Source organism: Telopea speciosissima, chromosome 10 (genome assembly GCF_018873765.1).
Source record: "Telopea speciosissima isolate NSW1024214 ecotype Mountain lineage chromosome 10, Tspe_v1, whole genome shotgun sequence".
NCBI lineage: Eukaryota > Viridiplantae > Streptophyta > Magnoliopsida > Proteales > Proteaceae > Telopea > Telopea speciosissima.
This window is the reverse complement of record NC_057925.1, coordinates 24,525,339-24,552,607: the sequence shown is the minus strand read 5'-3', so window position 1 is coordinate 24,552,607 and position 27,269 is coordinate 24,525,339. Positions and strand designations below refer to the sequence as shown.

Sequence of the window (27,269 nt, the reverse complement as noted above, 5' to 3'; positions counted from 1 at the left end):
AATCTGAAGAAGAAGAGAACTGCTGACTTCCTTGGCGGCTTCTCCAATGATGGAGAGGTCTCTCTGTTTTCCTTTACTCTAGTCAGTGGCGTATTACTCATTGCTTTAGTGAGGGGAATACAGCAGCTGATTTTTTGGCAAAATACTCTGCTCGAATACACACATCAATGGGTTGGAGGTTTCCCCCAGCTGGCATCATGACAGAGATTGCCCGGGATGCTACTGGTCAGCGAAGGTACAAATTTATGTAATTTATCATGTAGTTCTTTTGCCTCTCTTTTAGTTTCTTTGATGGCCATGCCGAAGGAGGATCTATAAGTGGGGTAAGTATCTCCTTCTTCCCTGTTGCTGATGGCCATGCCAAAGGTGGTGGGGTTTTAGGAATACTTTTTGCTGTTTTGTTGTTCCTTTTTTCCAGTTCTCACCTGTATGTCTCCTTTTCCCCCTTTCATTAATTAAAAAAAAAAAAAATCGCTGACCTTTAGCAAAAACAGAAGAAGAGAACAGTGGGAAAGAGCTATCAAATCCCATGATGGATTCAATGCGTGTTTCCACCGTGACTTGCCTTTTATTTATATAAATCTGTCCAACAGCAATTGTATTCCTAGTAGGTGTGCAACACCTATTTACAAACTAAAAAGGAAACTATTATAAAGGAAAGTAAACTCAAACTCAACTTACTCCACGACAGGGACTCTCAACTCCTAACATATCTGCTTGGTCTACCCAACCTCACCTGTAACCTGTTCCAACACATCAAGTTACTGTTTCTAAGATTTTACTAATTTTTTTTCCCGTTTTTTAACTTGATTGTATGTCTTGCCACAGCCCATTGACATGGTTTCATATCAAAATTTATTCACTTGTTTTCTTGCGACAGCTCATTTAGTAATGGGTTGGATTTGTGCTGCATTTATGGCACTAAACCATAGTTGTCAAGGCATTGTCTAGGCTTCCAGGCTCCCTTTACTGGTAGGGCGCCTTGGTTGCTTAGGTGATGCGTTGACATTTTGTTGGTGTCACTGGGTGACGCCTTGATTGTTTAATACTAAACTCTTATGTGGGAGACCTGAAGGTGAAGATTGTGGCCTCAATTAAATATTCCTTGCTCTCGAAGGTGTACTACCTCTAAATAGCCCTGGTCTGGCAAGGAAACAATCCAGTTAAAAGATCAGAAGTCAAGAAAACACGAGAGATTGGAGCAGAGTCGTTTCTTCAATGCCAAAGGATTCCCTTGCAGATTTTCTTGCCTACTCCGTTATTTCTAGTCTATCTTACAACTGTTTTGATGTATGCATTTTCTAAATACATAGAAAGGCTTGTTGGTGATACAGTCAGAGTTGTTAGAAGTTATGTGATAAGGGTAGTTTGGGAACTAGACTTTTGTGTACTTACCCTATTGTGTATTTTATATTTTTTACCTTTCTTATGTTTTACCTCCCTAGGGAGGTGTATGTATGTTAGCAGAACCGTGAGTTAGAAAGAGAGATTAAGAGAATAGAATAGCTTGATTTCATTGATAGGTAAGCCCCTCTATTTATAATAGAGGGAAATATTACAAAGGGATATAAATAGACAAAATTACCCCTAACTAGCTGACTCAATAAGAGCAGCAATCTAATCCTAATAACTTAACACCTAAGCAAGCTCAAAATGATGCAGGACAATCTTGGACCGGACCGACCCAACTGGTGTACTACATTAGACCAACCCAAACCTAGTTGAACCGGGTCTAGTTTGAGTGCTTGGATCTAGTAGGATATTAGGAAGTTTATTTTATTTGGGAAATTAATATTTATTTTAAGGTAGTTATTAGCATAGTTCAAAATCTTGTGAAATCTCGATCGAGATTTCGGAAATTTCCGAGATTTCGGAAATTTTGGATATTTCGAGCTGCTCGAAACGAAATGCTACTGCGAATCGAAAAAATACAATATCTCGAGTGAAATTCTCGAAATTTCGTGATATCTCGAAAATCTCGGGAGATTTCGAATTTTTTGTCAAACCCCTTTATATAAAAGACCACATTTCGTCAGTTTCGGTCGAAACGAGACTTCAAAATAGCTCTGATTTTTTGGTTTTTGCTTGGTTTTTGCTCATTTCTTCTCCATTCTTCCACTTCCCATTTGAATCCTTGCCGCATCTACGCCGGAACCATTTGGAGAACACAAGATTCAAACTTCTTAGCACATCTGTGAAGCCTTTCCACTATTCCAGGTAAAACCATATTCTCAAAATTGGTTTTTTTTAGGGAAATGCATGATCAATATGTTTGTTTGTGATGAAATAAATATATGTTAGACACCGGAAGCCGATCTACAACTTCACGGTGTCGAAAACACCATTTTGGGTGACTATTTTTGCAATTTAAACATTTAAATGTCTTTATATAGCCTAAAATAGGGTTTCCATGAAGTTTCATGCCTTAACTTGGCCTAAAACCCACCGAAATGACCTACCAAAACATACCAGAAAAATACAATATTTCGACTGAAATATCCGAAATTTCGAATATTTCGGATATTTCGGTCAGCCCGAAATACCGAAACGAAACGAGTTCTCGAACAATGGTTATTAGACACATAGGGAAGTTTCCAATTTGAGTTTTATTGGGTTTCTATTTTAGTTAGCCTGGTTTTGGTAAGTAATTAGGAGTCTTTATTTTTGGGTGCCTTTTATTTCTCTTTATATATGATGTAATTCCCCATCGTCAAAGATATGCAAGAATGAATTAAAAGAAAAGTGAGTTTGTGTGTGTGCACCCCCCCTCTTCTTCTTCTCACGACTTCTTCTCCCCCCCTCTGATTTCTTCTCAGATTTCCCCTCTCCTATTCTGTCCCCCATTATCTGGTATCAGAGCCCAAACTTGGGTGAATCTCTTCCTCCCCTCTCTCTCTCTCTTTGATTCTTCATCCTCTCAGTCTCTCTTCCCTGCTATTTCCTCAGTCTCACTTTTCCCCATTCTATTCTTCGTCCTTCTATTTCCTCTTCGCTGCAGTTGTGACCGATCTTCAACAGAAACCATACCACCAAGGCCAACCCCCATCTCATCCCTTCCCCACAACAACTTCCGCTGAACCCCCACCCCATCCTTTTGTTTCCCATCTGTGACCGACAAAAAAAAAAAAAACCCTTCGACTCCAGCGACCACGCCTTCCCTTCGTTCTATCCTCTTAGCAGAACCCAACCCACCTTCCCTTTCCTTTCTTCCTTGCTATAACAGCAGACCAAAAAAAAAAAAAAAAAAAAACACAGAAATCCATCTCCCTAACTCCATTGTTTCGATTCCACCCCATAGGGTTCCGCCATAAACCAGAAACAGAAGAAAAAAAAAATCAACAAGAAAGAAGAGGAACAGATAATCGAAGCAGAAAAAGAAAGAAATTTACATACCTAGTTGAAACTCCCAGCCGCGAGTTCCCTGGTTGGCTCCCTCGGATTGTAGCACTTCTCCCGCCATCTCCTCTCTGGTTCGGTAGACTCCCACTCCTAATCGAAGTAAAAGTCTCCGTTGGCCCTCTGTTTCGACTGCAAAGTTGACTTCCAGCCATCGTCTTCATCTTCTTCCGCCATAGTGTTTTATGTTTCTCAGTTCCAGAAACAGTAACAACCCACTTCCTCTATTTTGTTGGTTTGATTCCTTTCTCTTCTCTTTTATTCCAATTCTATCCCCACATCCTCACTTGTTATTTTCTATTCCTAAACTGCCCCTCAGTCTTTTATTAATTCTGTTTTATCCTTTTATTCACCCACTTCCCAGTTTGCCCTTCACCTTATACGTGAGATTCCATTTCCTTTTGTGTTAGTTGTTGCACTTGCCATAATACAATTCTGCCACCGTCCTTATAAACTTCATTATAGTTACAATTGTGCTATCAATGTTCTCCAAACCACAACCCAACCGAATTCTTTTAGTTACAATCCACCAGCTGTTCTATCCTATAACTGTGAAAGCTTTGCATCAAGTGTTTTCTCCTCATGGATTTGTTGAAAAGATCAAGATATTTCATCAGTCTGCTATTGTTTGTCAAGCTTTTAACCAGTATCAGTCAATCCTGAGTGCCATTTCAGCAAGGAATATTCTTTAATGCCGTAATATTTATGATGATTGTTGTATATTGAACATTCAATTTTCATACCTAAGTGAGGTCCAATTGAACTACAAACGGTCAACGGGTTTCACGAACACATCCGTGCCTGCAGAACAAAAAGACAGGAAAACTATGATTGAAGCATCACCGACTGAATCACTTCCAGGAGATTCTATTGTGCTGACAAACGACTCTACTGACGTTGCCTCTGTTAAAGAGATTCAAGTCAACAAAGTTGAGGCGCCAAAAGACGAGCCGAATGGATTAGCACAAGTGGAAGAACAAATTGAAACTGGACGTGATGATCACGAAGAGCTGAACGGCGCGATCAAGGTTGCAATTGAAGAACCGATCAATGGTCCGATTGCAGTGGCAAAACCCCGCCATCGGATTCCAATCAAAATCATATCGTTTGTTGACGACCATCAAAAGATCATAATGGTTGATCAAGAGATGTGTTGGATCATCGTCCCAACTAAGCTTTTGATCATGGATGCTAATCGAGTGGTGTTGATCCTTTCCTTCTTTAAAACTCGTGGATGAGTTTTTCTCAACATCGGGCGAGGTGATGCAAGACAATCTTGGACCGGCCGACCCAATTGGTTTACTACATTGGACCAACCCAAACCCAGTTGAACCGGGTCCAGTTTGAGTGTTTGGATCTAGTAGGATTTTAGGAAGTCTATTTTATTTGGGAAATTATTATTTATTTTAAGGTAGTTATTAAACACAGGGAAATTTCCAATTTGAGTTTTATTTGGTTTCTATTTTAGTTAGCCTGGTTTTGGTAAGTAATTAGGAGTCTTTATTTTTGGGTGCCTTTTATTTCTCTTTATATATGTTGTAATTCCCCATCGTTAGAGATATGCAAGAATGAATTAAAAGAAAAGTCAGTTTGTGCACACCCCCCCTCTTCTTCTTCTCACGGCTTCTTCTACCCCCCTCTGATTTCTTCTCAGATTTCCCCTCTCCTATTCTGTCCCCCATTACAAAAGGACTAGAATACCCCAAAAAAATATTTTGGATTACATATTCCAACACTCCCCCTCAAGCTGGATTATACATATAAGTAAAAAGAAGCTCCAACTTGAACTAATAAGAAAAAAAACTCCAACATTCTAACACTCCCTTTCAAGTTGGCGCATATAAGGCACTAATGCCCAACTTGAATAAAATGGGAAGAAACAGAGTTGCAATTGAGTCTAGCTTGACAGATGAATGAAGCTCCCAAATAAACCTTCAAGAACTTGAAATAATTGATCCTCAAAAAACTGGGCAGACTTGATCAGCAAATCTTCAATAGCGGTCCAATGTTGAATCTCAGATTGTCATAGTGACATAAAATCTTGAAGTAAAAAACTAGGGTAGCAAGCAGCGGAATAAACTGAATCAGGCAGTGGAAATAACTGAATCAATCCAACTGTAAACCCTCAAATAGGCAGGCAACAACCAAATATCTTCAATACGCTTTAAAACTTCAATCTCCCCCTTACAGCAAACTCAACCCAATAACGAAGGATACCCAATGGCAATGATGGAGAAAACTGATCTTATATGTTTTTCACCAATGTTCCTGCAAGTTCTGCATTCTGCAATGTTTGCAGGTGTATTGTACATAATCCCCCCCTCACGTGTAGTAGTACACGTGGACAAATAACAGAGATGATGTAAGAGATAGTGTAAAAGTATAAACTTCCAGAGTTCTCCAAAGGTGCTATGGGTATGGAAAAAGTAATGGCAAGTTAGAGTATACCATAAACTTCCAAAGTGGTTATGGGTAAATGCCAAATGTATGGTATGGGAGATTGGTAAGTGAAAAGGTAGTGGGATAAAGAATCATAGAGAAAAAAAACAATGCACCATATCAATTTTCAACCTTCTTCGATAAAACAAACTTCTTAGATGGAAACTCCTGCAGGGGAGAAACACCAAACTCCAATTTGCAGATCTGATCTAAATAAGAAAACAGATCTGATTTGAAGCAAGGAAAGACTCCAATCTTCAAGGCTTGATCAATCTTCAAACAAGGAAGAACCAGTGTGTAAAACTCCAATTTATAAATTCCCATATGCTGAATAGAACTGATGAAGATATCTAGGCAGAATTGATGTAATAAACTGCTCGAAAACTTGGATCAAATCTGAATTAGTGAACAATAATGCTTGGAGCAATCTCCCTAAGTATGTTGAATATAAACTTGTAGAAAAGCTTCACACAACTGAATAGATTCGTAGTCGCAACCAATAACCATGGAACAACTGTTGTAATCCCAAATAGAAATTGACCTCCAAAGTAGTAGATTCGATTCTTCAATAAGGTGAAAGAAATTCGATCTCCAATATTAGGCAGACACAGTCTCAAGTTCAGGGCAGCAGTAGTCCTCATTAAGGCAGCAATAACACCTTAACCAGTCATGCTTACAGAGGCCAATCAACAGAACCAGCAAGGGATGAATGAAAGCTCAATAGAACCAGCAAATAGAAGACAATAACTCAGCAGATCCAATAGTAATTGATGCAGCCAGCCACATAGGAACTAGAAAAAAAATAGGTTGGTAGTTGTAGAAGTTGACCATAAGGAAGAAACCTGAAATTTGTCAAAAAACTCCATGAATGATGTTGAAACTTGGGTCGAGTACTCCTCTGATGGTGATGTAGCAAGATTAGCAGCTAGGGTACCAAAACCGAAAGATGGGAGAGGGAATGGAGAGAAAAATGTAACAGAGAAAAGAGGAGAACTGTCCAATATGACAGTCTCCCTCAGCATACTTGTATTTATAACTTGAAATTACAATAGAAAAGAGGGAACTCCTAATCTGATTAGGAATTCCTAATCAGGATAGGAGTCCAAGTTACAATAGGAGAATAATAAAACTAAAGACTAACAATTAGGACTCAAAGTAGAACTAGGACTACAGCAACTCAAAGAGAAATAGGACAGACTCAAACTATAACTAGGAGTTTATAATCCTAATTATAATACACAAAAACCAAATCACAGTTTGCGTCACTGTTCACGTGAACAGTGTCACGTGAACAGTACTTCAACAGGTGATAAAAATCTCCTAAAAAAATTAGCAAGAGAGGACTGCCCTAACCCGTAGATCGATTATAGTCAAGGTTTTGTAAAAACCTTGAAACTTGAGATCGATTGGAGGGTAGGGGGCTTAAAAAAAACTGATGACGACTTGTCAAAGTGTGATGATTTCTGGTAATAGATGTTGTCCTCAACTACTTGAATGGATCTCCAATACGAACAACCAATCTCTTGTAGTGTTCGAGACTTAGTCTTCAAGAGGGAGAAACACCAAAAAGTGCAGAAAAAAATAGGGCAGCAGCTATCGTAGGTAAAAGTACTTCTTCAAGCCATGAATAGTTGAAGTAAATTGCCTCTCTTGATGGTAGAAACACCTCCAAAAAACCACAGCAGTAGCAAACCTCCCTAACCCAATAATCGACTTGTCTCAAGGTTTTGGAAAACCCTGAAAAAGTAGAGATCGATAGGGGTAGGGTCTTCAAAAAAAACTTGGAAAGGTGCAATATTGAGGTCGAGTGGTCCTTGTAATGGAGGAAAGCAACCCACAAAAAATCAGCGTGAACAGAGAATAGTAACCCTAGTATCGATTGGAGTCTGGGTTTTGAAAAACCCTAAAAAGGTGAGATCGATTGGGTGTATCAAGACTGAAATGGTTAATGAAAGCTAGAGAAGAAAAAAAGGGAAAGAGAACAATGGAATAAGGTAGATTGGTGCTGGAAAAGAAGGCAGAGGGAGCTCCAATAATGGAAGATCAGCCTTCCATGGTGATAGAAATCTGATCTCCAAAGAATTCTGGGAAACTCCAAATCGCAGAGATGGTTCCAATAGTTTTTGATTAGAAAATTGTAAAAAAGAGATAGGTAGGTTGTGGGAGGGCAGCAACTAAATCTTTGGTTTAGGTTTTCCTCATTAGTGCTGCCCTCTTACAAGGAAGAAAAGCTTAAAACCAGAAGGAGGAGAAACCGAGAGAGAGAGAGAGAGAGAGAGAAAGGAAGGAGAAGGTGATGGAAGAAAGGAAGGGTTTTTTTTTCTTCTTTCTAACCTAGATCAGAGTTGGCTCTGATACCATGTTAGCAGAACTGTGAGTTAAAAAGAGAGATTAAAAGAATAGAATAGCTTGATTTCATTGATAGGTAAGCCCCTCTATTTATAATAGAGGGAAATATTACAAAGGGACATAAATAGACAAAAATACCCCTAACTAGTTGACTCAATAAGAGCAGCAATCTAATCCTAATAACTTAACAACTAAGCAAGCCCAAAAGGACTAGAATACCCCCACGGTATTCTGGATTACATATTCCAACACTCCCCCTCAAGTTGGATTATACATATAAGTAAAAAGAAGCTCCAGCTTGAACTAATAAGAAAAAAAACTCCAACATTCTAACAATGTAATTTTCTCATTTCTATAAATGAAGTAATATAGGTGTGGAGAGATCTCTCTCACACACAACACATTCCACTGAAATACACTCCTCTTCCCTCATGTCTCCTTCTTCTTCTTCCTTCTCCATCATCTCCTTCCTTTTTTACTTGCTTCCCTAACCTAAAACCCAACTTGGTATCAGAGCTTTAGGTTTGAGAGTCGTTTTCAGCCTCTTTCTCCTATTCTTTTTCTTCTCTTTGGAATCCTGGGGCTCAAAGGGTTTTAAGGAGAAGACACCAATGTAAAAAATCTGTTATGGGAGCATGAAGTTAGTTCGAAATAACCTACTCAGGTGTTTGAAGATGCTATTTGAGCTTTGTTAAAGCTCTCTTGAAGTTTTGAAGCCATTCAAGCCACTGCTAGAGTTACTGCCAGCCTTAACTTGAAGTTCCTGTTTCTCTCTCTATCGGCATGGATTTAAGCCTTGGATTGGCTCACTAGAATCGCCCAAGGGTGTTCTTTTAGTCCCATATGTTCGTCCTTGCAGCTTAAAAGACCTATTTGGGCAGTACTCATTTTCGTGGGATCTCTTTCCCTGCCCAGGTAAAATCAAGACTGCAGTTTTTTTGTTCTTCTTGTATTTGGACTGCAATATGCTGCTATGTTTGTTGAGAAGTGCATAGAAACAGCTTGTGTGAGGTGATTAAGCTTGTTTCAATTGGTGTTATCCCTTGGAGAATGTTAGGGTGAAGTTTTTTTTATCAAGATTCATGGACTTTCTTCCTTGCTGAATTGGTTTTTTATGTTGGGTTCTATATTTGGGTTGAGTGTGTACTCCCCACTTGTTGTTGGTACTCTTGTTTATGGTCAAGTGCCATTTTCCTTACATCCTGGTTGATTCGGAACAGCCCACTCCAACAACTCCTCAGTTTGTGCATGAGACTTCACATCCTCAGATTTCCATCGTGAAGCTTGATAACACTAATTACTTGGATTGGTCACATTCAGTGAAGCTATCCCTTAGGAGCAAAGGGAAGCTTGGGTAAATGACAGGTACTATTAAAGCCCCAGAGATTGGCTCTCCTACCTATGAGAAATGGGGGACCGAAAATTCTACAGTCATGACATGGTTAATCTTCTCCATGAAGCCCGAGATTGGGAGAAGGTTTATGAGAAAAGAGACTGCTAAGGCAATCTGGGACAGTGTCTCCCAGACCTTTGATAGGGCAGTGACTTTGCCAAGGTCTATCAGCTTTACCTAAAAATTAACTCACTGAGACAGGGTGACAGGACCATTTCTGAGTATTACAATGTTTATATTAGTCTTTTGGAGGGGTATGACCCCTACAGGGATCTTCAATTGACCAACCCAGAGGATGAAGCAAAGGTATATCGCACTCTTGAAAAGGAGCGTGTCTTCACTTTACTAGGTGGCCTGGACCCTAATTATGAACCAATCAGGCTCCAGATTTTAGGCCGGTCCCCTCTTCCATCTCTTGATGAGGTTTGCAGCTACTTACAGAGTGAGGAGACCGGTCCCCTCTTCCATCTCTTGATGAGGTTTGCAGCTACTTACAGAGTGAGGAGACTCGGCGTGTTGCTATGGAACCAGTACCAGCATCTCTTGAGAGGTCAGCCCTCAATTCTAGTTCTTTTCGAGATACCCGTGGAGGTGGTAGAGGCCAGAGGCCTAACCATGGGGAAGACAGAGCAGTAGAGACAGGTGGTGCTAGTGGAGGTGGCAGAGACAGGTTTAAATGTGATCATTGTGGGCGATCTGGACATACCAAAGATAGATGTTGGACTCTTCATGGTTGTCCCCCTAGTACACAAGTTGGTACTCTTGGTGGTCATAGAATGGGAGCTCGTGCACATTCTGTGATGATTGAGGCAGATGCTACACAGGATGATTCCATTTTGGTAGATGCAATGGTTTGCCGAGTCATGTCACAGTTGAGTATGTCTTCTACACTTACAATGGCCAGCTCCTCTTCATCTTCAGCTTTTACAAGTCTCCACCTCAGCTTCCACTGCAGCCCAATCTTGGGTCATTGACTCTGGTACCACTGACCACATGACTGGTACGTTCCATTATTATGATTCCTATACCATTTGTTCTGGTAAGGATGAGGTTAGGGTAGCTGATAGCTCCCTTTCCTCCATCTCTGGTAAGGGTAGTATCCCTGTTACATCATCTATTTCTCTTACTTCTATTCTTCATGGCCCTAACCTTACTCTTAATCTTTTACCTATGAGTCATTTGACTAAATCTCTGAACTATAGTATTACTTTTTTTTCCTTCTCACTATCTTTTTCAGGTTTTGGTGATGAAGAGGATTATTGGTAGTGGACGTGAGGAGCAAGGCCTTTACCTTTTTGACCCTTTTTTATCCACAGCTCAGTCCTATGTGTGTAGACGTAATGATAGTAGTTCTGTGGAGTCTGTTATGTTATGGCATCGTCGTCTTAGCCATCCATCTTTTGTTATAATGAGGAAACAATTACTTCACTTATTTTCTTCTATTGCTTCTTCTCGTGTTTTTCACTGTGAACCATGTATGTTTGCCAAACACTGTCGTTCTTCATAACCATATCATGGTAATAGAACTGCTGCTCTTTTCCATATTGTGCATACTGATGTTTAGGGACCTTCCCCTACTACTTCCTTATTTGGCTATCGTTACTTTGTGTCATTTGTTGATGATTTTTCTCGTGCTACTTGGACTGTTCTTATGAAATATAGAAGTGATGTTTGTGATGCATTTAAGAACTTTTATCAGATGATTCTTACTCAGTTTGATACTCGAATCAAAATTGTTCGGTCTGATAAGGGGGGAGAATACATGTTTGGTGGTCTCCAAACCTTCTTTACTAATAATGGCATTATCCATTAGCTAGCGTGTGTTGACACACCCCAACAAAATGGGGTTATTGAGAGGAAAAATCGCCATTTATTGGAGGTCACCCGTAGTCTCTTGTTTGGCATGCATGTTCCCAAGACCTTCTGGTCAGCGGCTCTTCTCACTGCTTCTTTTCTCATCAATCGCATGCCTACCAAACTTCTTGATTCAAATCTCCATTAGACATCTTATCTCAATAGGTTTGTGCTTTCTCTCTTCCCCCCTAAAGTCTTTGGTTGTGTTTATTATGTACATGTTAACAAATCCGCTCGCACTAAACTTGATCCCAAAGCTCTCAAGTGTCTCTTTCTTGGGTACTCTTCTATTACCAAAGGTTGCAAGTGCTATCACCCTTCTTCTCGCCGGTACCTTATCTCCAAAGATGTCACCTTCTTTAAATCTGTCCCTTTCTTTGCACCTTCTCAGCATCCTCTTTTGGGGGAGAATTGTGGAAGTGAACAAGCTGCTGATTTCCTTCCTTCTCCTCTACCTATCTCTCCTTTTATGCTTGACATTGGAAAACACAAAACTGTAGATGTGGTTGATACTGATGATCAATCAGGTATGAATACATAATTGGTTGTTGAAAGTGGTTCTGGTAATGAGAAGGGTAAGGAGAAGGATTACCACATTGGGTACAAAAGAGGTGAAAGCTTGAAGAGTAAGAAGACCTACCAAGAATCCTCTTTGGATCCACATCCTGAGATTCATTCTCCTCCATCAGGTGACATCCCTTCTACTCCATTTGATTTAGAACTTCCTTATGCTGTTAGAAAAGGGAAAAGAGCTTGTACTAATCCTATAGCCCAGTTTGTTTCCTATGATGCTCTTTCTCTTACAGGTGTTGCCTTTATTGCTGCCCTTTCTACTGCTTCTATTCCCAAAAATGTTACTGATGCTATGTCTGACGCAAAGTGGAGACAAGCTATATTTGAGGAGATGATGGCACTTGAGAAGAATGGTACTTGGCAATTGGTGGATCTTCCCAAGGACGTGTCCCAGTTGGATGCAGATGGGTCTACACAATCAAGTATAAATCTGATGGTACTGTTGAGAGATACAAAGCAAGGTTGGTGGCCAAAGGGTGCAGTCAAGTCTATGGAATTGACTATCAGGAGACATTTGCTCCTGTGGCTAAGCATAACTCTATAAGAGTTCTTTTATCATTGGTTGCCAATAAAGATTGGCCATTATATCAGTTAGATGTGAAGAATGCCTTTCTTTATGGTGACTTGGAAGAGGAAGTGTACATGCAAACTCCTCCAGGTTTCAAAATACCTTCGGCTGAAGGGAAAGTGTGTTTTCTCAAGAAGGCACTATATGGTCTCAAACAGTCACCAAAGGCATGGTTTGAGCACATCCGACAGGCTATTCTGAAGAATGGGTATTCCCAGAGTCAAGCTGATCACACTCTCTTTACCAAGCGGGGCAATGGTACCATTACAACCCTAATTGTCTATGTTGATGATATTATGGTCACTGGAGATGATACAACTGAGATATATAAATTGAAGATCCACTTAGCTCAACAGTTTGAAATGAAAGACCTGGGTCCTTTGAAGAACTTCTTAGGAATTGAAGTATTAATGACCAAGAGAGGAATCAACATATGTCAATGGAAGTTTGTTCTCGATTTGTTGACAGAGACAGGAAGTTAGGCTGCAAACCAACAAATTCTCCTATTGAGCAGAATCACAAACTAGAAGAAGATTGTGGTCCTTCTCTTGTTGATGCAGGAAGTACTAGGGCTGTAAATGGATAGCCGAAAATCCGAATCCGAAATTTTGGTTTCTGAAAAATATCCGAATCCGTCCGAAAGCTAATCGGATTCGGAGTCTGATAGTTCTATTCGGAGTCGGATAATAATCGGATAATTTATTATCCGATTGTAAATTATGGTTTTTTAATATTTTTTATAAAAATATATCAATATTACTGTATTACCTTTATTATTTGTATTTTATAAGGTTATTTTCGTAATATCACTCTAACTCTTAAGTCTTAACCTAATACTAGGGCTTCCTATTCTTTTGAATCTCTTCCTCCCTCTTTCACTCTCGATTCTCAAGTCTCAGAGTTTCAACTTTCAAGCTCTCAACGGCGTCGGCAGTCTGCACTCAATCCTCAAGCTTGAAGGTCACTGGTCACTCACTCTTGATTTTCGACTCTTAGCGGCAACGGCAACAGCAACAGCACTCGCACAACCCCCTCACCTCTCGCTCTAGACCAATTAGGTATACGATTCTTCTTCTTCTTCTGTATCTGTCTCTTGGTTCTGTCTCTCGCTCTCTTCTCTTTGCTCTTTTTTCTGTTTTTTTCTTTTCACTGGTCGAACTGTAGAATGGCCGAATGGGTTGATCGAAGTTTCAAAGGAAAAAAAAAGGGGTGGTGAGCGTTTTTGCTGGGAATCGACAGTGGGTTTTTTTTAAGTCAAATGGGTGGGGTGATTTGCAGTGAAAATTAAAGAAGTTATCTGATTTGGGGTCAAGGAATTGGGGAGAAGAGAGAAGAGAGAAGAGAGAGTGAGAGAGAGAGAGAGTAGAGAAATATGAAATAGGTGCGAAGTCATTGGTGAGCGAATAGAGGAATAGGGTTTCATCTAAAATCAGGTATGGAAAGGAAACGAAAATGGTGAAGTTGATGTTGATGATAACTGCTAAGCTCGAAAATCTCACCAATCTTCAGCCATTAGGTGGTTGCGATAATCCAAGCTTCCCTTACTACTTCAAGGTCTTCTTTGAATCCCAAATCCTTCCTTATTCAGATCACAATACGTTTATGTTTTAAATATTTCTAGGTCTTTTAATGATTTTAGTTTCTTGATTTTGGTTGAATTCAATGTTTTCTTTCGATTTGTTCGTCTTCGCGAACTCTGAAACTTTTCTTTTCCTGATCGATCTGCTTGTGGTTACTGAAACTCTGTTTCTTGTTTTTTCTTAATAAATGAAATGCTATGAATGTGGAGAGCTTAGTGAAAAGGAAACGTGTGTGAGCTTGGATGTAACTGTTCCTAACCCCAATCTCAGGGGCACCACTAATCTGGTGCAGAAGGTCTCACTCTCTCTCTCTCTAAGCATGTCTTTGTGCGTGTGTTTAATTAGCTTTATGTTCTATTTGTTAGAAATCTTGCAATCTCGATTGACATTGCTAACAATGGTGTAAAAAACTTCATTTTGAGGTTTGATTTGAAGATAACAAGATCAATCTATCCATTAACCTAATGATAATCCAATTTAAAGAACAAAATAACACCTTTCTAAGAATAGGCAGCAGTTTAATAAAATAGGTAATCGGAGTCGGAAATCGGTAATCGGAGTCAGAAATCAGTAATCGGAGTCGGAAATCGGTAATTGGGGTTGGAAATCCATAAGTGTAATTGTTCATGAATCGGATATTTTATCGGATCGGATAGTATTCGGATATCCGATAAACTCTCGGATTCGGATACGGTAATACCATTTAAATATCCGTCGGATATCGGACCGAATTCGGATAGTGCATTTGTTAAACGGATTCAGATTCGGATAGTAGTGAATCCGAGCCGAATCCGAGCCGCTTACAGCCCTAGGAAGTACCAAAGGCTAGTGGGGAAGCTTATCTACCTCTCTATGACACACCCAGATATCTCTTATACCATGGGAGTGGTGAGCCAATTCATGCATGCCCCCAAGAGTGGCCACTTAGATGCTGTGTATTGCATTCTCAGATATTTGAAGTCTTCTGTAGGGAAAGGATTGTTGTATGCAAGGCACAACCACTTGAGAGTGGAAGATTTCACTGATGCCGATTGGGCTGGATCCATTAAAGACAGGAGGTCTACCTCAGGCTATTGCACCTTTGTGGGAGGTAATTTAGTTACATGAGAAGCAAAAAACAACATGTTGTAGCCAGATCCAGTGCAGAGGCAGAATTTAGAGCTATAGCTCATGGAGTATGTGAACTCATTTGGTTGAAAAGACTTGTTCTGGAACTGGGATTTGACACTGAAGGCCCTATGAGACTCTACTGTGATAACAAGGCAGCCATCAGTATTGCCCATAATCCAGTGAAACAGGACAGGACCAAGCACATTGAAGTGGATCGACACTTTATCAAGGAAAAGATAGACTCAAGATAGACTCTGGCTGCATTTCTACTCCTTTTGTGAAGACTGGTGATCAACTGGTGGATATCTTCACCAAGACTCTTACCTCTATTTAGTTTGGTACTCTTCTGTGCAAGCTGGGAATGCATGACATTTATTCTCCAGCTTGAGGGGGAGTATTAGAGTTGTTAGAAGTTATGTGATAAGGGTAGTTTGGGAACTAGCCTTTTGTCTAGTTACCCTATTGTGTATTTTATATTTTTTACCTTTCTTATCTTTTACCTCCCTAAGGAGGTGTATGTAATTTTCTCATTTCTATTAATGAAGTATAGGTGTGGAGAGATTTCTCTCACACACAACACATTCCACCGAAATACACTCTTCTCTTCCCTCTTGTCTCCTTCTTCTTCTTCTTCCTTCTCCATCATCTCCTTCTTTTCTTACTTGCTTCTCTAACCTAAAACCCATCTGATACATGTAGTTTAACTAATAGTAGAAATTGGTTCGCAACATGTATGTTGTTCCTCTGCTTAAATTTACATAAAATCTTCTTTTTCTGTAGCCATTTTTTTATTTTTTGGGTGCAGTTTTTCGGTCCTAGTCTGCTTCACTTTATGGTTTTTGTTATTGCATTGGTTTACCGAGAGTTCCTTTAAATAAATGTCTGTTTGACAAAAATAATTCGTCACACTTCCTTAGCCTATTTGTTGTAAAGAATTCTTCGTTATATGCTCATATGTCATTGATTCTTACCATTAACATTATCTGTTTTGGATTTTTAGCCGGATCTGGAATGAGACTTGGCTGTCAAGCTTCTTCTACAAACCGTGCAATTATGAACTTTTTGTGAAGCAATCTCTCAATATGGAGATGGCTATTGTCATGGCTAGGGTATGCAAAGTTCTATTCTCAACTGTTATGTTATGAAATCATTGTTCTTCTATATTGGCAAACTCTCTTGACGATGGAACCCTGGATTCTGTATTGTATGTGTTTATCTTAGGATGCTGGTATGGATTGGATTATCCATCTCGATACCGATGAATTGATACATCCAGCTGGTGCTCAGGAGTATTCGTTGAGGCAATTGCTCTTAGATGTGCCTGGGAACGCAGATATGGTTATCTTTCCAAATTATGTGAGTGAATCAAGTTCAAAACAATCTTTTTTTTCTTCCTCTTTTTCTCCCCAATCTAGCAAGCAGATGACATTTATTCAGTTTTTTATTAAAGAAAAGATCTCTTTGTCTTTTATAATCATAAATAAATTAAAATATACTATTTTCAGGAGAGTAGTGTTGAACGAGATGATATTAAAGAACCATTCAGTGAGGTAAAGTTCGCTCGTCCTTTACTTATTCTCTTTTTGCCAAGTGTACTGCTGATTCTCTGCTTATTTTGACATAAAATGGACAGAAGTAAAAAAAAAAAAGAATTAAACTTTTTGATCTTAGAGTTTAATTCATTGGAAGTGAAAAGAAGGGATGTAAGTACTGTAGTGGGGCCACTATCTAACATAGTTATCAAGGCGGCAAGGCGACCAAGGTGTCGGAGAGGGTCCAAAAGCAAGGCGGACCAAGGTGCTCGCCTAGGCGTCCAAGGCGATCAAGGAGTCTGATGCCTAGGCGACTCCTTGAATAACTCTGCTATTTAATGCCCAAGAGTAGAATATTTCCCCTACTTTATTATACTACTGTTCATTTTACGTTGAAAGGAACATCATAGCCTAAGGGATTCAATGAGTAAAATTCAAGTTTGGTTGTTTTGATTGTTGAAATACATTTCTTTTGGATCCTTGAAAGTTTCATGTGTCAAGCATTTCTTTGTAACCAGATTATTTTGTTATAAAATAAATATTACAGATTAGACACCTATAAACAATTAATTTGCTGGTGAAGCTACAAGGCTATCTTGGGAATGAACATACAAGCTTTTGCATTACAAGTAGTGTTGTTTGATACATGAGCTGGAAATTGCAGATCCTGTTGTCCATCCACAATGTTTTTGGTTCATCATGATGTTTTTTCTTTTAATAGGTTTACCCCTTGTGCATTAGCAATGCTTGTCAGTGGTAGGAATCAAGAAACTTGAATACATAACATGACTTGAAGTTTGAGCTTTTCTAGGTCCTACTTTTTTGTTATCACTTGTATAGAGTCCCTGACTTCATCATGATCACAGCTTCTTTATTATATATGTATTTCTTTCCAGAGAAATTTAGGAAAGGAATGAGGAACTGATTTCTATCAGATTTAGTTTCATTTAACATAAATATTTAGAATCTTCTCAAATATTATAGAGATAGCAAAAACTGTAAACACAATGCAGATTGATATGTTGAAGGTGAGTTTGGTGGATCCAATGTGGCAGTGGCATTGCTGATGCAATCATGCAATAGTAGCATCTAGAACTAAAGCATTTGACAGTCTCCTTATTGGGCAGAGAATTCCTGTTAATTAGGAATGGTAACTGCTTAAGCATGTTCATGGCTTATATTTTGATTAAATATGAACCCACCGATATATAGTTGTATAGTGCTGTCGACATCAAGTTACTTCTTGAGGGGTAGGTATTTGGATTAGCTGGGCTTTGCTGGACACCAGCTTGACCTAATATCAGGAACATAACATTTGAAAATAGAGTGCTCAAGAAAATGAATGAATTTTGATGAGTTTGACAGTCAACACACCTTTAAAAATAATAAAAAGGGAAAAGGTTGGTTATGCTAGCACCCTATGTGTCTATCTCTCTCTCCCCCCCCCCCTTTAAGGGTAAGAGAGCCATTTCAAAGGGGGGGAATAGAGAGATAGACACATAAGGTGCTAGCATACGGTATACTGCTACCATACCCATCCCTCTACCTAATAAAAAAAAAAAAAAACAGCTAAGCGTAGAATGCTTTGTTCAATATCTAGTAATCTTCAGAATTTGCATATTACTGTTGTGATGGTTTAGCTGATTTTTTGGAATCATGTGTAAAATGTAATTATGCATTTTGTTCGACATATTTCGCATTCTTCTATGCTTTCCAACAGGTTTCAATGTTCAAGAAGAACTATGATCATCTTACAAAGGACGTGTACTTTGGTATGTACAAAGAGTCTACCCGTGGTAATCCGAACTACTTTTTGACCTATGGGAACGGGAAAGCAGCCGCTCGAATTCAAGATCATCTCCGTCCTAATGGTGCTCATAGATGGCACAACTATATGAAGACACCAAAGTATGGTATTCTATCTTATATATTTTCTTATACACATTGTCCATATCTTTCTATATCCTTCAAATAATTCTCACACCCAAAGATATTTGGGTATATATATGCATAAACATATTTTAGACTGTTGGGATGTCCACGCATACGGCAAAAGATAGTCCCACATTGGATATGAATGGCTTGTGTGGGGGTTTATAAGGACTTGAGCACCTTATCCTTAACGGCTAGCTTTTAAGGATGAGTTCTACCTTGTAAAGTCTCTAATAAGTGGTATCAAAGCCGGGTCATGGAAATTTTCATTTGACCAAGGATTCTTGGATTTGATCTTAAGCTCCACGTCAGCACCCGCGTGGAGGGGGTATGTGGGTTCTAATCTAAGGATGGTCACTATGTGCAAAAATTGCCGAAGGTTAGAACTGACTCCAGTTCACCTCTCCCGAGACCCTGCAGAAACAGGAATTGCTCTTGGCTTACAGTCCTTTCTGGCCATTCATGTTTAGTTTAGAATTTGATCAGAAGAGAAGAATCTGTTGCTCTGTTGGTTATATATTCACTATAAATTTTATTGCTTTTATTGTTGGCAGTGAAATTAAAATGGAGGAGGCTGCTGTTCTGCATTATACATACCCCAAATTTTCGGACTTGACTTCTAGACGTGACCGATGTGGCTGTAAACCCACAAAAGAGGATGTCAAAAGATGCTTTATACTTGAATTTGACAGAGCTGTATGTCTTAATGCCTGCATTCAATTAAGTAACAAATATTCCTTATATCCATAGACGAGTTAAAAAGATATTATTCTTTCTTGTGATTGAATTTGTTACTTCTAAGTACTAAATCAAAATGTTTTAAGATAAGTAGAACAAAATCAAAGTACACGGAGATTAACTTTTGAAAAAGTAGAACTAAAAGTGGGGCGGTGGAAATAAAGGATAGGGAGATACCTCAAAGTAATAACTTTAGGTACCTAGGTTCAATCATAAATAAAGAAAGAGAAATAGAGGATGATGATGCACAAGAATTAGAGAAGGGTGGATAAAGTGGAGAGGTGTTTCTAGAGTGTTCTGTGATCAACGACGTATTGCATTAAAACTCAAAGGAAGATTTTGGAGGACAGTTATAAGACCTGTAATGATTTATGGGCTAAATGTTGGGCGGCGAAAAAACGACATATAAACAAACTTAGTGTAGTTGAAATGATGATGTTGAGATGGATAAGTGGTAAAATTAGAAATGATAAAATAAGGAATGAACAAATTAGAGCTAATTTAAGAGTAACTTCGATACTTGATAAGTTGAGAGAAAATCGTTTGAGGTAGCATGGACATGTGCAATGGATACCTTTGAATCATAATTGTCAAGGCACCAGCTAGGTGCAATCTAGGGTCCAAGGCGACAACATGCCTTATTTGATGCAGAAAAGGCTGCCTTGGTCACCTGGGCATCACCTAGGTGTCACTTTGGAAGCCTTAGCGCGCCTTGTGGCTTGGGCAGACACCTTATTGTATGGTTTCTTTTTTGGTCTTTTTTTTTATATATTATATGAATTGATTCTAATTCTAATCCTATTATTGGGTTATGACTTTATGTACATGATTATGAAGCACATGCAATACATTGAATCATAGTTAAATTGTTACATGTTTTATAATTATATGCTATTATGCTCTTAGTTTATTGGTTTTTTTTATTTTTTTATGAATATGCTTATATAATATCCTATACTTTATTATTGTTTGTTGGTTTTCTCATATTATATCATTACTAGCTTACTTATATCATATTGCATTAGTACATTCACATTAAATTTATCATATCACATTACTATCAAGATTATATTTATGGTATAACTACTGCATATATAATGCACGCCTAGGGTGCCAAGGTGATACCTAGTTGGGCACCTTGTCGCCTAGATACCTAGACACCCCTCCACCGCCTTGACAACTATTCTTTGAATGTATTGGTAAGGAAGAGTGATATGATTTAGGTTGGAGAAGCTAAAAGAGCCTAGGGCAGGCCTATAGTTATGTTAGGAGAAATTGTGTGGAACAACATCCATAGCTTAGGACTGATAATAAGCATAGTTGTCATGTCGTCACGGCGATCCAAGTCGGTAGAGGGGTGTCATGTCGATATATCGACATGTTGCCCGCCATAGCGATCATATCGACCATGTTTTATTTTTTATTTTCTCTATTTTTATGTCATTGAGTATGCTATAATATATACCCTATAACATCAAAAATTAACATGAAAGTGTACTACTAATCTACTATGGTTTAATTCATGAAAGTGTAATATCCATTAGTGTATATGAAATCATGGATTATCAAATAATTGGTAGCAATAGTCTTACTGATAATAAAGTTGAAAAATCATGAGAGTTGAGATATGATTCATATGAAAGTGACTACAAAAGTAACAAAACAAAAAAACAATTACAAGAACGTAATTTATATTGAGTGAATAAAGCTAATAAACAACCCATCTAAATAAAAAAAATAAAAATTCCTAATGTGAATATGTGATTGTGTACTAGTCAATAGTGTATTAGGGTTTTCTGTTTGATGTTTTTTTTAATTTTTTTTAATGTTAAGGAAAAACCATTAAAATAAAAAATGGTTAAAAAAAATTATTGTTAAAAAATTAAGTTTTATAATTTGAAACAACCATGTCGCCCGATATGGCCATATATCGTGGTATGGCGTCCATGGCGTTGCCATGGCGACGACATGGAGGCCATATCGGTTGATATTCTTACATCATCCATATCGGTGGTCTATATGCCCACTTCTCCAGCGATATGATGCCATGGCGTCAATTTGGCGACGCCATGACAACTATGATAACAAGTATGACTTCGAATAGAGCTGATTGGCGAAAGAGGATTCATGTTGCCAACCCCATTTAGTTGTGACAAGTCTGAGTTCGGTTGAGTTGTGATTAAATGTATCATGTCTGTATGGGTTTCTTATTTCATACTGGTTATTTCAGTGGGGGAGAAGTCTGAATTGATTTGAGTTGTGATTAAAATTTTCATCTGCTTGGGTTTCTTAGATCGTACTAGTTGTCTCAGTCCTTCAATAAACTCTTCTTTCTGTAATTGATAAAAAAGTTTCAGTTGTAGCGTAAGTAATTGGATTAAGCTTGAAAGACATGATTTCTCTCCCCCTTGGCATCGTACAACTTGCAAGACCTCTTATTTTCTAGGACCTGTGACATCATGAAAATGCTTCCTTGAAACTGAATATTGTTTTTAGTCCTCATGAAGCAAATTGTTGGGATATGAAGAAAAGTTAGATTTTCTTTTTTCTTGATGGTAGGATTTTACGTATTATAGTTTATGATATTCATGAAAGGATCATTAAAGCAGCTTGTGCTTATACTTCCTCGGGCAAATCTAGATAAGGCCATTCCTTCTGGAAGGAGAAATATACTTCTGGAATGCATCTTGGCAAGCCTGAGTAGCCCTATGACGATCCTGATTCTGAACATTGGCTCTTCAATGGGTGTTTGATGAATGGGGGAAGTCATTTTAGCATTTCTCTTGCAGCATTTATATTTGACTTCGCCATTGGTCAGCTGACCTGTATTGGTTTGCTTGTGCTTATATGACTTGATTATGCTAGTACCCCTCCTGCTTCAGTGGTTGGTCATTGACTTTTCCAAATGGAGGGAACATGTATCAAGGAAAAAAAAAGGCTGCAAAGGGTTAAAGATGAAAATTAGTTGGTATTTTATGCTGCTAAGTGAAGTTTAATTGGATCTATGAATTTTTTTGGGTAAAGTAATCTATCAAGATACACGCACTAACAATGATAAGTTGAGGGTAATTATTTTGTGGTATAGTGTTGTAAAACAAGACTAATCAATACCTTGATATGGCCTCTATGAATCATAGTGTTTACTGATATGTTCTGCATATTGGGGTGAGGGAGAGGGGAAAGGAAAGAGAAGCAATATCCAGAGAGTTTGCTGATGGGAAGCTTGGCTTGCTCATGCATTATCATTTTTGTTTCTCTTTCTACAACATTCTCTGCTGCCTACCTGGCTACAGAGTGGTTAAAACCAACATAAACATGCTTGTAAATTTTTCCCATTGGAAGCTTGAAAAACAGGTTGTTATTGTCCGTAAGTATTATCAAATATCAAGGCTGGACTAACATAGCAGTCTTCTCTTTCTAGAAGCAATATATTGTCTTCTTTTCTTCTCCCCCCCCCCACCCCTTTTCTTTCTCCTTTAAAAGTGTCTTGAAATGAGCTTTGGCCTTATCCAAGAAACATTTGGCCTTGCAGGCATTCATAATAGCTTCGACTGCATCAGAGAAGGAAATGCTCCACTGGTATGGACTTGTTATTTTGTTCTCTTATTTCTATTTGGGGTCACATTTTTTTTTCTTCTTTTGTCTGTTTTTAATGAATATTTGGGATCTTTTTCTCCCCTCGCACGCTCCTTCCTTTCTTGTTCTCACAAGAAAGTAAGGCTACGTTTGGTATATGTTTGAACAAAGAACGCCCGTTCTTAACTAGAAACGTTCTTTGGTGTTTCTGGTCTAGAACGGCGTTATGAGACCAAAAATGACTGTTTGGTAACGGTCTCAAGAACGCCGTTCAGAACGAAAATGGTGTTTGGTATAATCTGTTCTTCCCTATTTGATATTAATTACAATAATGCCATTTCCTTGTAAATTATACCAAAAAATACTTGTAAAATCATTTTCTCTTACCAACTTTAGCATAAAATTAAAATATCTCATTAACATAACCAAAATAATTATAAAAATATGTCAAATTTCAAAGATTCCATTAAAATGGGGTTCTTGTGTGGATTAGTGTCATAACTAACTATGCTATGAACAATTGAATAAAAAAGGCCTTGGTGGATTCGAACCACCATCCCCTTGAAACATGCTCATGTTCCAAGTGCTCTACCAATTTGAACTAAAGACCTATCAATTTGGTAATAACTAATGAAATCTCTCCCCCCACTTTCAATAAAGAACCCTAACCATCCACTTCTACCAAACATTTCAGTAACAAAATATAGAGGATTTTAAGGGCTTGATTGGGTGTCTGATGGTTCAGGTACTAGATAATTAGAACCATGTACTCCAGCATGGGTTGGAAAGGAATTAGCCCACTGCCCATTAATTGAGTACATCCACACTAACACACTAAATGAGATACAACTCAAAATTCTTTCATTGGATGAGAAAAAAACCTTTCCTGCATGTCTGTAACACTTGGCCCTCCTGCTAATACATTGACCCGTCCCTCGTAAAATTATGACTTAAACTGATTATATCTCATTAGAAATCAAATAAGAACCAATGTTTCTGGTTATCCAGCTTAAACAAATAAAATAATCAAATTTTCACTCCTCATTTATTGCCCTCCTAATGCAAAGCTCCGATGCCCTACCCTTGGATTGAATTAGGAAATCTGAGTTTAGGACAGAAGTGAGAGTTCAAAATCTGGTACTGTACTTTCCAAACTAAAATTTTGAACTGAACTTAAAAAATAAACAGTTGACACGGTATCCTGCTTATAGAAATAGGATTTCATAAGCAAGTCTAGGTCCAAAAATTGTTTCATTAATATTCAAGCAAGTCCACATTCTTACACATTGGACATACTTCATTCACTTGCTTTGTCAAACATATATTCAAGAAGAAACAGCTAGGACTTCTTGCTAACTTGGACATGAACCTAGATGAACTTTGACATGAACCTAGATGTAAATGAACTGATGGGCATGATGCATCTCATTATTTGACCATTTCATGTGTAAGTGAGTATATAAACAAACTGAAGAGAGAGAAAGAAAGACTTAAATCCATGGAACCAGCAGAGTCATTTCTACTGGTTTCTTTGACATTGGAGTATTGAAGTAAATAGTTCTACCAAGATAGACAATCAGTCAAAGATGGTTATTACTTAAAAAGTAAATGAAGAAAATAGCACCCCAAAAAAGAAATATAAAGGCTTACAAATTATTTAAATAAATATGCAAAGCTAAGGAAGAAGTCAAACCAGATGAAACTCTCGCTGATTGAGGTTGCCCCTGTGCCTGAGCTTGAAGCACTTGTGCAGCAACAATTGCCTGAGCAGCAGCAATTGCAGTAGCAGCAAGAGAGTATCCGAATGACTTGAATCTGTCGAAGGGTTTCAATAACTACTCTCCTGTTATTCTTCAACAGTTTCCTTCTCCGATGCAACTGTAATACCCTATCCGATGACTTGAATTGATCTAAAATTGATAGGTTGAGAGAGAGGTAACAAATTATCTCACAGACTACTACACATTACAGTGAAACAAAGTTAAAGATTTCAAAAGCCCTAAAAATTTCATCAAGAACCCTAAAATCCATACCTTTCCGTTTCTGATTTCTTCAATCTAACACCAGAGGGCTTACAATAGGGTGATTCTTACCAATTTTCTGAGACAAAATGGGAGAAGAAGGAGCAAATAGGTCGGATCAACTTCCCCAAAACGCTGCCTACATCTCGCAAAAAACAGAGAGCGAGAGAAAGAGAGTGAGAGGGAGAGAGCGAGACAGAGAGAGTGAGAGGGAGAGAGACAAAGAGAGGAAGCGAGAGAGATATGAGATCATGGTCTTACCTTCAAGGTAGATTCTCTTCCTCTGGTCCTTCTCTTCCCCTTCTCTTCCCCAGTTGGTCACAAGGAAGCTTTGGCTTCTTTCAAGAAATCATGGGTTTTCACGGGTTTGAACGATGATTGTCGTTCTTGTTCTTTACAGACCGTCTCCGAGACGGTCTGTAAAGAACGTTCTTTGATGGATATTTTCCTCCGGTCCGTTCTAAAAGACCAGAAAAACGAACCGGCATGCCAAACGTAAATTCATGTTTTTTTGTTCTCAAAGAACGGAAAAACGGTTCTGAACGCCGTTTAGACATTTACCAAACGTAGTCTAAGTCTTGATTGTTGATTTGTTTTTGTGAACCCTAATTGCTAAACATTGACGAATAGCGAGTCAAACTTTAAATCGTTAAAAGGAATGATTCAATGGCTATGGATGCATGAAAGTGTTACCTAGAAACCACAGACAAATTAAGGTGTAGTTGGTCCAATTTTGGATTTTCATATTAGCTTGCCCTCTTAACATGCTTCCATCATCTTATTATTCTTTAGGTACCGAGAGCATGTGGTATGGACTTCTGAAGCACTAAACCTGAAACTTCTGAGGAAGGGCATTTTGACCCGCATTTATGCCCCTATGGTAAGATTCTTTATATTGTTTCTTATTGTTTAGAGATATAAGAGGAGCTTTGTATCTCTTTATTTCCATCTTTTCTTGTTTCTGTTCCTTCAGTTTTATCCTTGGGCTATGCATTTGTTAAGTTGTGGATGTGTGCATGAATGCACATCTGAACATGATGAAGTCTCAAATTTTGGTCAACCTAACTTTTTTGTTGCTACAGGCCATTATTAAAGCCTTGAGAGAGTCTGGTGTTTTTAGCTCAGCGATTGCATCTGCACAAACAACTACTCTCTCAAAGGAGAAGTTTCTGTCTTCTGTCGAGAGCAGTAACTCAACTAGCTCAACAAAACCCAAAGTAATTTCCTCAAGGAAGTTTGGGGGCAGCAGAGAATCTCAGGCAATGACTAGAAAGGCTTTGGAAATTTCAGATACCGATTCTCATATGAAGGCAGTTCCACCATTGTCTCCACCAGGCATGGATGATCTCAACATAGAAACATGATAAACCTCTCAGGATTGCTTCTTCTGCCTCCTGTTCAGACCAATGGCCCGAAAATTATTACATGTATCATTTGAGGGGAAGAATCAGAAGAGTTGACAAGCAGATTGCAGGTGGGCTTTATAGATGTTTGACTTCATAGAATCTTCCCGATCATTACCCAAGCGTTGATGTACATTTCAGGTTAATTGATAGGGTTAGAACTGAGATAGGGTTGGGAGACATTCTTAGTTCAGCAGTTCTTTCCCATGGCCTTATTTGGAGCATTTTGGTTGCCCACTTGAGATAGCTATTGGAGACCTCTGTCTGATTTTTATGTATAGGTGTACTATTAATTCTCCATTGAGATATTGATGGTTATATTCACCAATGTTACAAGTGCAATTCATTTTAGAAGTTATAGAATAGATCATTATTCTTTTCCCTCTCCGACCCATTTCTCCTACTAGCTACCCATCTAAATATATTGTATAACTAAGCATATTGTTGTGTTTGGCTTTGAAATGTGGCAAGTTCGCATTCAAGTGTTTTATGTTTTCTTCTTTGGAATGATATTATCCAACAGTTAGCCACATGATCCCTCTACCTGTAAAATAATTTATTGACCTTCTTACTTTGATAAAAAATTAAATAAGTATTTTCGAAAGTAAAAAAAAGAGGAAACCTACACTTTGAAATGAAGCAGAATAATCATCAGCTCCATTTATGGTTCTTTTTTATTTATTGAATGTCCACTTTCACTCTTCATTTCTTCTCAAAAGAACAGAAACTATTCAACAGTTAAATTATTAACAATTCATTTTTTATTTATTGAATGTCCACTTTCACTCTTCATTTCTTCTCAAAA

General features: G+C 38.3%; 1 protein-coding gene across 1 annotated transcript in view; it reads left to right on the top strand.

Annotated features, from left to right (window-relative positions):
- The window catches only part of LOC122644110 (glycosyltransferase-like At2g41451), a 37,521-nt gene extending 10,677 nt beyond the window's left edge, over positions 1-26,844 (top strand). The window contains exons 4-11 of the mRNA XM_043837710.1: positions 16,263-16,371; positions 16,484-16,618; positions 16,768-16,812; positions 18,515-18,702; positions 19,281-19,422; positions 22,997-23,043; positions 25,854-25,941; positions 26,144-26,844. Of these exons, the coding sequence (XP_043693645.1) occupies positions 16,263-16,371; positions 16,484-16,618; positions 16,768-16,812; positions 18,515-18,702; positions 19,281-19,422; positions 22,997-23,043; positions 25,854-25,941; positions 26,144-26,425 (1,036 nt within the window). The 3' untranslated portion in view covers positions 26,426-26,844. The remainder of the gene's footprint in view (positions 1-16,262; positions 16,372-16,483; positions 16,619-16,767; positions 16,813-18,514; positions 18,703-19,280; positions 19,423-22,996; positions 23,044-25,853; positions 25,942-26,143) is intronic.
- The last annotated feature ends 425 nt before the right edge of the window (positions 26,845-27,269 follow it).